We start from the raw sequence: 11,122 nt of genomic DNA on the forward strand, positions 1-11,122 counted from the left end.
TAGTGTGTCTAAAGTAGTTTTTATCCACTCTATTTTAGCTTACCCCACATTCTGTTACTTACTTTCTATGTTTTAACCAGCAGTGAGTGACACAGTGAGCATTAGGCCTAGTGCTGTGTATCTTCACTTTATGAGGGGATGTGCTACTTCGGCATCCCCCCATTGCTACTCATGCTGTCTATATGGGTTGTTGCAGTTAAGTCTTACACTGACTTCTAGGAGGAAGGCACAAGGTCATATTACCAGTATTCATAAAAATGCCCAAACTTGGGAGGCTGAGCATGTTCTGAGTGTACTAGCCAAGAGTCATCAACCGGATGTCTTAAGTCTGCATCCAAAATGGTTTGTAGCTTTTCTTCCTCAAACTTAGTTTTGGGTGTCAAGTTGTATCTCCCTAACATGCGGTGATCTTTCATTTCTTTATGTTTTAGTTCCTAACAACCAAGTGACATCATTTACTCTGTACAAGGAACTGTGCTAACTAGTTTATATTCATTATCTTATTTAGTTCTACCAACAACTCTATGAATTAGTTTCTACTGCCATTCTTATTTTGTGGAAGAGGAAACAGTTCTGAAAGGTTAAGGAACAGTTTGTCTAAGGCCATGCAGTTGAAAGAGCAGAGAGGCAGACCTAGGTCTGGTTACTCCCAGAGCTTTTAACTGCTATCATATTCTAGCTCCACGTGCTGTTCTTCTCTGCCTAGCATTCTTCCTTTTCCTTCTTCGTTCAGTTTACTCCTATTTACTTTTATAATACAGTCCAAATACCATGCCTTTGGAAGTCTTCATTGCTTACTTGATCACCCTAACACACTTTCTCAAATACCCCCCAAACAATGCTAGAGTGGATTAGATTTTTTGGTGCTTACCTCTGTTATTCAATGTACCATGTTTTACCATTAATATGTTTGTCTTCCTTACTAGATTGTAAGCTCCCTCTGGGCTTGGGCCATCATTTATTTGATTTTCTGTTCCCAGTGCCTGACGTGTTGCCAGAACATAAGAAACTCTCAGTGAATGCTTGAATGAATGCCACAGGATTCTATGTTAAGGCTTGACCTATTAAATATTTGGAACCAATGACTTGTATAAGGACACATAAACAACCTATGAAATTTGCCAAGAGTAGAAACTGAGAGGACTGACAACTCATTTTGTGTCAGGAGGTTAGGAGAATGGGCCAAATGTATCATGAAGAAATTTAGCTGATAGAAATATACAATTCTATGTCTGAATTACAAAAATCAGTAACGTACCAGCCCAGACAACATGACGAAACCCCGTCTCTACAAAAAATACAAAAATTAGCCAGGCATGGTGGCACATGTCAGTAGTCCTAGCTACTTGGAAGGCCAAGGTAGGAGGATCACTTGAGCCTGGGGGGTTGAGTCTGCAGTGAGCCAAGATTGCACCACTGCACTCCAGCCTGAGCAATAGATAGAATGAGACCCTGTCTTGAAAAAAGAAAAAAAAAATCAATAGTGTAAGTGTAGGATGGGAGAAATACAGTTTGGAGAATAGCAAATATGGTAACAATTAGGAATTTTTGTTGACTCCAACTCAATGTGTATTAGCAGATTTGAATGCCAGAAAAATGTATGTAACCCAAAAGAGAATGTACACTGCAAAGAATGTTCAGCTTTGATTGAAGTGCCCCCAAAATGACGGGAAAATGTCAAAAGGATACAGGAACCAAGTTGAAGGAACCTCCTAATGGCCAAATTTGGGGCAGTTTGAGCCACAGAGTAAATAATTATAGTAATGGATTATAACTGATGGAATAAAATAAATATGCATGGGTTCATACTTAATTGGATAAATAGAAAGAGGGGAACATCTTCTTTGTAGTAGATTCCAATTTATGCATGTAAAAGACATGAGGAAAATATAAAAATCATCATTTCTAAGTCAAGCATAATACTGAGAGAGAGCCCCCAAGAAGAATATTAATGTGTAGGAGAAGGAGGACTCTCATAACTTTTGTTTCAAATCTTAAGATTATGCTCTCATTTGCTTTCATTTCTGAGCATTCTAAGCCACTGTTCTTTATGCATTCTAAGTTCTTATCATGACAATTTCTGGTTCTGGGCCATTTTGCTTTCTGGAAAGAACAGAGGTAGGATAGAGTTGGAAAGGCTGCAAGTATAGAAGGAGGAACACAGTTGTAGTCAAAGACCTGGTTTTGGGTCTTTTCTTAATCATAAACTCTTTGGAAAGTTAAGTATTCTTTCTCAGTCTTGTTTTCTCATTTGTAAAATTAGGATTATGCCTATTAATTCTAACTAGTTTCTCTTATGTGTTTTTTTTTAAATCAAGGGTGGTTATATATGTTACATGTAGGAGAGATAGTAGGACTCTATTCCTGAATAAACTGTTCTGTAATTTCATTTCAAATGAAATTGGTTGGCATTTCATTGACTCTGCAGATCAATTTTTGGAAGATCTTAACAATATTAAGTCTTTGCATCCATTAATATGTAATAGTCCTTCATTGACTCAGGTCTTTAATATCAGTGAAGTTTTGTAGCTTTCTATATAGAGGTTTTATGTTTCTATAGTTAAATTAATTTCTAGGTATTGTGATTTTTAATAAGTAGTATTTTTATAAATAGTATTTCCTCAGGTTTCTTTCAGTTTCTACTAGTTTGCTGGTATTTTGAATAGAATTGATTTTTGTGTTTTGATATTGAATCCAGCAACTTTGCTAAATTAATATCTCCTAATAGTTACCCAACATAATGAGTGCATATGATCACCAAAACATGTTCAAGGAGGTTCATAAAACCCCAAATTAGAAATAACCTAGCTTTCTGTCATCAGGGGAATAATCACATTTATACAGTGGAATACTGCTTAGTAATACAGCAGCAACACAGGTGAATCTCACAGACAAAATGTCGAGTGAAAGAAGCCAGATTAAAAGGTTAACATACTAAAGAGTCTATTCCTAGGAAGCTCAAAATAGGGAAAAACAGTCTGTTGTGATAAAAGTGGGAATAACACCTTTGGGGGAGTTTTGACTAGGAAGAGGCGTGAGAGAGCCTTGTAAGGTGCTGGTGATGCTTGTTATCTTGATATGATTAGTGGTTACATGAACATGTTCACTTTGAAAATTCACTGAGCTGTAGACTTAAGATGTATGTATTTTATGTATTTTATGTATATTATGCTTCAGAAGAAATTGAGCCAAATTCATGTGTTGAAGGTTTTTAAAAAATTAACACTTTTTTTGAGCAGTTTTCAGTTTATAGAAAAATTGGACAGGAAGTACAAAGAATTCCCATATAATCCCTCACCCTCTGTATCCTCCTAGTTTCCCCTATTATTAACATCTTGTGTTAGTGCAGCAGACTTGTTACAGTTGCTGAACTAGTATATTAAAAATTTGCATGGTTAAAAACTAGCAAATTAAGGCATTACAGAATTGATTAGAAAGAATCTTAGAGATGATTTGTCAACCAAGAGAACTTTGCTGTGTCACAAAGCTAAATGGGAACACACCTAAGGGAGGATCTTATATAGACTTTATTTTTATAAAGTTTTTTGACTACTATACACATGTGTCAGCATTTCTTTTTTTTTTTCTTATTTCAATAGTTTTTGGGGTATAGCTGGTTTTTGGTTACATGGAGAAGTCCTTTAGTGATGATTTCTGAGATTTTGGTGCACCTGTTACCAAAGCAGTGTACACTGTACCCAGTATATATTTTTTATCCCTCACCACCCTCCCAGACTTCCCCACGAGTCCCCAGAGTCCATTATCTCATTCTTATGCCTTTACATCCTCATAGCTAAGCTCCCACTTACACAAGAGAACATACGATATTTACTTTTCCACTCCTGAGTTATTTCACTTAGAATAATGGCCTCTAGCTCCATCAAAGTTCCTGCAAAATATTAATTTGTTTCTTTTTATGGGTGAGTAGTATTCCTTGGTGTATATATACCACATTTTCTTTATCCATCCATTGGTTGATGGGCACTTAGGTTGGTTCTATATCTAAGCCATTGCAAATGCTGCTGCTATAAGCATACGTATGAATGTGTCTTTTTTTCAAATAATGACATCTTTTCCTTTGGGTAGATACCCAGTAGTGGGATTGCTGGATCAAATGGTAATTCTACTTTTCGTTCTTTAAGGAATCTTCATACTGTTTTCCATAGTGGGTCTACTAATTTACACTCCCACCAGCAGTGTAAAAGTGTTCCCTTTTTGCCACATCCACACCAAATCTATTGTTTTTGACTTTTTAATTATGGCCATTCTTGCAGGGTAAGGTGGTATCTTCTTGTGGTTTTAATTTGCATTTCCCTAATGATTAGTGATGTTGAGCATTTTTTCATTTGTCTGTTGGCTGTGTATCTTTTTTTGAGAAATGTCAATTCATGCTCTTTGCCCACTTTTTTTTTTTTTAATTTTTTTTCTTTTATTATTATTATTATTATTATCATTATTATTATACTTTAGGTATATCTCCCAATGCTATCCCTCCCCCCTCCCCCCAACCCACAACAGTCCCCGAAGTGTGATGTTCCCCTTCCTGTGTCCATGTGTTCTCATTGTTCAATTCCCACCTATGAGTGAGAATATGCGGTGTTTGGTTTTTTGTTCTTGCGATGGTTTACTGATTACTTTTTTTTTTTTTTCTTGCTGATTTATTTGAGTTCCTTATAGATTCTAGCTGTTAGTCCTTTGTCAGATGCATAGTTTGCAGATATTTTTTTCTACTCTGTGAGTTATCTGTTTACTCACTGATTATTTATTTTGGTGTGCAGAAGCTTTTTAGTTTAATTAGGTCCCATTTATTTATTTTTGTTTGAGTTGCTTTTGCTTTTGGGATTTTAGTCATGATTTCTTTGTCTAAGCCAATGTCCAGAATAATTTTTCCAATATTATTTTCTAGAATTTTTATGGTTTCAGATCTTATATTTAAGTCTTTGATCCATTTTGAGTTGATTTTTGTATAAGGTGAGAGGTGGGGATTCAGTTTCATTCTTCTACATGTGGCTTGCCAGTTTTCCCAGCACCATTTGCTGAATAGGGTGTCCTTTCCCCAATTTATGTTTTTGTATGCTTTATTGAAGATCAGTTGGCTGTAAGTATTAGGGTTTGTTTCTGGGTTCTCTATTCTGTTCAATTGGTTGATATGCCTATTTTTATAGCAGTACCATGCTGTTTTGGTAACTATAGCCTTGTAGTATAATTTGAAGTCAGTTAATGTGTTGCCTCTAGGCTTGTTCTTTTTGCTTAGTCTTGCTTTGGCTATGTGGGCTGTTTTTTTGGTTCCATATGAATTTTAGGATTGTTTTTTCTAGTTCTGTGAAGAATGATGATGGTATTTTGATAGAATTGCATTGAATCTGTAGATTGCTTTGGGCAGTATGGTCATTTTCACAATATTGATTCTTCCAATTCATGAGCATGGGATGTGTTTTGTTTGTGTCATTTGTGATTTCTTTCAACAGTGTTTTGTAGTTTTCCTTGTAAGATTTTTCACCTCCTTGGTTAAGTGTATTTCTAAGTATTTTATTTTATTTTTTACAGATGTTGTAAAAGGGATTGAGTTCCCTCTATTTAATTTTCAGCTTGGTTGTTGTTGGTATACAGCAGTGCTACTGATTTGTGTACATTGATTTTGTATCCTGAGACTTTACCGAATCCATTTATCAGATCTAGGAGCTTTTTGGATGAGTCTTCAGGGTTTTCTAGGTATATAATCATATTATTGGTAAACGGTGACAGTTTGACATCCTGTTTTCCAATTTGGATGCCCTTTATTTCTTTCTCTTCTATAAGTACTCTGGCTAGGACTTTCTGTGTTATGTTGACTAGAAATGGCAAAAGTGGACATTCTTGTGAAGGATGTTTTGTTCCATTTCTCAGGGGGAATGCTTTCAACTTTCCCTCATTCAATATGATGTTGACTATGGGTTTGTCATATATCGCTTTTATTACTTTGAAGTAAGTCCCTTCTATGCCTGTTTTGTTGAGGGTTTTTATCATAAAGAGATGCTGGATTTTATCAAATGCTTTTTTGTATCTATTGAGATGATCATATAGTTTTGGTTTTTAATTCTGTTTATGTGATGTATCACATTTACCGATTTGCCTATGTTAAACCATTTCTATATCCCTGGGATGAAACCTGCTTGATCATGGTGTGTTATCTTTTTGATAACACATGCATCAGTATTTCTGTGTATAGATTTTGCCTTGTATAATTAAGCACATTTTTTAAGGAAAAAAAATTTAAGGAAAAACTATTTTTAAGGAAATATTTTCAAGAGATGATAAATAAAACCATAGATACTTTTTTGGGTCTTTTTCCCCCTTGTATTTATTTCAAAAAAGTATTTATATATTTCATGATTAAGTAAATTGAACTGTTTTAGAAAACAGGGTATGTCCATGTTTAACCACGTTGCAAGTACTAGGCAGCAAAGGCTTGGGTAGTTAGTATGTAAGCAGAATTCTGCGCATAAGTTTCTATTAAATTTGATTGTTTTCCTTGGAGAAAGGGATTAAAAAATTTCAAAACTTCTGCCTACCAATTTGTTACCTTTTAATGTGAAATGATACACAAAGTTGGATCAGTATATTGATGAAATTTTTAAGGGTTCTTATCCAGCGAGTTCCCAGTGCCCTTCATTTTATAAGTTTTGCTACTATTATAAATGTAATAATGCCCAGCAACTCAAAGAGATAGACAAATGACATAATGAATATTATTTAAGGAATATATCTGTAATAAACTGTTTGTACCTACAGATATCACCTCTGTCTTCTTTTCTGTAATTACAACTATTAAAGTATCTCCTCATTTTATTTTCATGGAACCACCACCAAAGCAAGCATCAAGAAATCCTAATGTCTAGCAAGCAAGCGGGGAAGACTTTGTCTTGTAAGAACTCAGACATCATCACATTTGTAAAGGAAAGGAGGCTGTGCTTAGAACTGGCTTCTGCATATAGCCAGGCACTCCAGAATGTGGCTGATGGACAGACCAGGAGATCTTTGTCAAGGATTAGAATTTTCCATTACTCAGTGCTGTCTGGAACCTATATTCCATTTATCTCCTTCTGTATATATTGTACTCTGAGGCATAAGGGACTCTTCTGAAAATAACACACATTTCCTAAGTTGGATAGTGGTAGAAGCTTGCTCACGTGAATATCATTTTCTCTTCTAGTTCCATCACCGGGACAGCTTCAACACAGAGTCCACAGTGTGGGGCATTTCCCAGTGTCTATCCGACAACCTCTTAAAGCCACAGCCTATGTGAGTCCAACCGTTCAAGGCAGCAGTAACATGCCTTTATCGAACAGCTTACAGCTGTATTCCAACACAGGAATCCCCACACCGAACAAAGCTGCAGCTTCTGGGATAATGGGTCGCAGTGCACTCCCAAGACCTTCGTTGGCAATAAATGGGAGTAACCTGCCTCGAAGCAAAATTGCACAACCTGTTAGAAGGTAAGAATCTTTATTTGCATAACTTCATTTGCAGTTTGGAACTAGAAACTGCTCCAGACACATGCTGACTTTTCCTTTGGCTCACTTTAACCTTAGTAAGTCACTACCCTTTATGGCCTGACTTGTGCTCTCCTCCCTTTGAAAAGTGATGGATATCCCTGTGTGGGTCAGGTCCCCTTCTCTCTGATGTCATTTTCTTCCCTTACTCCCTCATCACTATCACTCCTAAGACGCTCTTTGCTTTTGCTTTTATCAGATAAGCTCTGTCTCCAGAGCTTTTGTAGCTTTCTGCTCCCAAGTTATTTGCATGGCTTGCTCCGTGCCTCCTTCAGGTCTTTGCTCAGATGGCAGCTCTATCCAAAAATTGTAGGGCCAGGGGAAGTTGACTCTTTGGTTCATTGCTGTGTATCCTCGATGCCAAGAACTATGCCCAGTACAGGTAGGATCTCAAATATTTGTTGAATTAGTCATTTTTAATCAAAATATGGAAAAATGTGTCAGGCATATGTGCACATGCACACCCTCCTCCCACACATTTATGGTTTGACAAGCATCTTAATGACATTCACCTGGGGCTTTATCAGCTTATCTTGGTAAGTTCAGTATGGTCCAGGTAGAAATTTTTTTTTTTTTCCCTTCAAAGTTTCAGAGTACTTCAAAGGACATTTTAGTCTAGCTCTTGGTCTTGATGTTCCCTTCTTGAACTGGATATGATGGAGTATCTTATATTAAAAATCCATAAAAGTGGTTTGAGGAGAGATTGGTAGATGAGGAAATAAAGACAATAAATACAGACAGCTCTTTCAAGAAATTAGGATATGAAGGAGGAGAAGGAGGAAACCATAGTAAAAAGTTTGAAAGAGGTGGAACAAGCAATTTTTTTCTGTCTTTATGCATTTATGGATATATAAATAGTTTTGTTTTGTTTTTTTGTTTAGAAGTAATAGATGCTCAGATCAACAACAAATTTCGAAAAACAGAAACTACTGAAAAATAGAAAAGTAAAGAATGACCCATAATCCTACTGCCAGATAGAAATAATTTTGGTACATGTTTATTCAGTAAGTTTTGGCTTACTCTGCTTTGTAAATGCAGAGCTGTGTCATCATGCTGATGGCTGACTAGAATCACATTATTTGATGTATATGGTTATTGTAGACCATACATTTATCCTTGACTATGTGTCTCCAAACTAAACTCTTGGAAAGGTCACTGCTAGATAATATGAGATGGTCTATTTCCCCAAACTTAAGCAAATGCTAGGTATTATTCTTTTTAATTTTTTTAAATTTAAATTATTTATTTTATTTATTTTTTTAGAGACAGGGTCTTGCTCTTTTGCCCAGGCTGGAGTGCAGTGGTATGGTCATAGCTTGTTGTAACCTCAAACTCCTGGGCTCAAGTGATCCTCCTGCCTTGCTAGGACTACAGTGCATATCACCACTCCCAGATAATTTGAAAAAAAAAATTGTAGAGACAAGATCTTGCTATGTTGTCCAAGCTGGTCTTGAATTCCTGGCCTCAAGTTTTCCTCCTGCCTTGGCCTCCCAAAGTGTTGGGATTATAGATGTGAGCCACTGCACTCAGCCAAAGATTCTTTTTAAATGTTTTGCCAATATGGTAGGCAAATCTTCAATTACTAATAAGGTTTTGAAAATGTCTTCATATTCATTTGCTGTTTGTATTCAACAGAGTAACCATTTATGTTTTTAGGCCATTTTTCTAGCCAGGAGCCTATATTTTTCTTATTTTAAAGTATGTTTTATACATTAAGGGTATTGGCCCCTTTATTTATGTTGCAAATTTACTTGTGCAAATACAACATGCATGACACTTTGCCACGAACTGGGGCTCTGGGAGATAAGCATGCAGTGAAGACCCGTAAGTGTGAACCACAAGGTACACTTGAGATGGTGCCAGTGGCTTCTCATTATTGCAGTGGAGGAACATAGATGGGAGGGTATGTCAAAGTAAGTGATGTGACTCACAGGATTATTAACAATCTCTTTCTCGGTTTTTCTTGTCTCTTTAGTTTTCTTCAGCCTCCAAAGCCTCTGTCTTCACTCAGCACTCTGAGGGATGGAAATTGGAGAGATGGTTGCTACTGATGCAGTTTTATGTACCCTTGAAAAATGGGAAAGAAGTAAAAATGAGGGTTGTGTTACCTAGCTGGCTGGGTAGCAGTGGATGTTGGGATATTCTTTCCCTTTTGTGTTTTAATATATTTACTGCATTGTTTCTCAATGGACCAGTCACCAGAGACTAATTATTGCACTTAAATATTTGCCTGAGATACTGCAACATTCTCAAACCCATGGTTGCAGTATTGTGACACTTAGATCTAGGAAGTTTTTGTAGAACTGCTCTGTACCTGAATACTTTTTGAGAGAATTAAGATGTATCAATAATGCTTTGCCATATGAGTTTTTTAAAGTAACTTGTTCAATTTACTTACATGTTCTAAACATCTTTCCATTATATGTTCTGTATTTTAATACATTGCATATTGACAACTAGGTTCTATAATGTATGCTTTGAAATTTACTTTTTTATAGTTTACAGGAATTTTATTTTTTGTGCCTATTTCTTTTTACACCTATGTGAACCACTATGGAACAACTTAAATTTTGTGCCATAAAAATATTTTTGTGGTAAGGTACTATTTTTTTAGCTCTAGGGATATATCAGCAAAAACACATCATGCAATTTGAGAGACATAATTTTGTGTTGAATGAGCACAACATAATTTGAAGCATTGCAAGGAGATAGCCAGACAGCAGAATTAAATAGTCCTGTCTTTTTCATTTTTAATTTATTGTCATACATGGGTTTCATATTTATAACAGCATCCTGAGCTCATTGCACTTAATACCTGCAATGTTTGCTACTGTACCACAATTGACTTTCAATACTTTATTATGAAGGATGAAACTGTAATGTTTTATTAACAATGCTTCTGGAAATGAATGCATTTTAAAGCAAATAAATCTTTTTGATAGACCTTTTACAAAATCCATTTGCACTAATGAATGCTTTCTTATGGCATATAACTTAATATTTGTTACTGTGTACACTGCTGTTTTGGAATGTTCAGAAATAAAGACTCTATTTCAGCAATATCAGGTCATGCATGAATGTGCAGCATAAACAGTATAACCACATGTGTTTCACTACAATTGTGACAATGGTTATTGTTACTCTGTTCTTGTGCAGGGCATTTATATCTCAAGCAGGTAGACTTAGAATATTCATATTTGTAAAATTATTTTTCTTTTCCCAAGTACTCCTGATAAGAAATGTGTGATTTTTCTTACATTAGTTTCAGTTAGGTAGTTTTACAGTGAGGTTTAGGTCCATTTAAAGAGGCCACTAAAACTCACGCAGCATGTTGCTGAGAAACGCATTTACAGATGAACATTGTCAGTGGAGATTTTAATATTTTATAGGAGTTGAATTTGAAATACTTTCTCAGTATCAGTAAAATAGCAAAGTACTACCCTTATTCTACATTATATTTGATATATGTTGGAAAACTTTACTTGAAGGTACTGTGGGAAGTTTAGGCAAAGATTTTTATGTTAGGTTTTGAAATGGAGTTCTACCTATAGTCATTAGAGGTTTTTAGTTTTTTTAAAGTGTACCTTTGT

At 35.6% G+C, this 11,122-nt stretch overlaps 1 protein-coding gene across 10 annotated transcripts in view; it reads left to right on the forward strand.

Moving 5' to 3' along the window:
• SLAIN1 (SLAIN motif family member 1) overlaps window positions 1-10,489 on the forward strand; it is a 65,744-nt gene extending 55,255 nt beyond the window's left edge. For all 10 annotated transcript variants that reach the window (XM_054446634.2, XM_054446635.2, XM_063651000.1 and 7 more), the window contains 2 exons: window positions 7,193-7,475; window positions 9,508-10,489. In XM_054446634.2, the coding sequence (XP_054302609.2) occupies window positions 7,193-7,475; window positions 9,508-9,583 (359 nt within the window). In that variant the 3' untranslated portion in view covers window positions 9,584-10,489. The remainder of the gene's footprint in view (window positions 1-7,192; window positions 7,476-9,507) is intronic.
• Window positions 10,490-11,122: the final 633 nt, after the last annotated feature.

Source organism: Pongo pygmaeus, chromosome 14, assembly GCF_028885625.2.
Source record: "Pongo pygmaeus isolate AG05252 chromosome 14, NHGRI_mPonPyg2-v2.0_pri, whole genome shotgun sequence".
Classification (NCBI taxonomy): domain Eukaryota; kingdom Metazoa; phylum Chordata; class Mammalia; order Primates; family Hominidae; genus Pongo; species Pongo pygmaeus.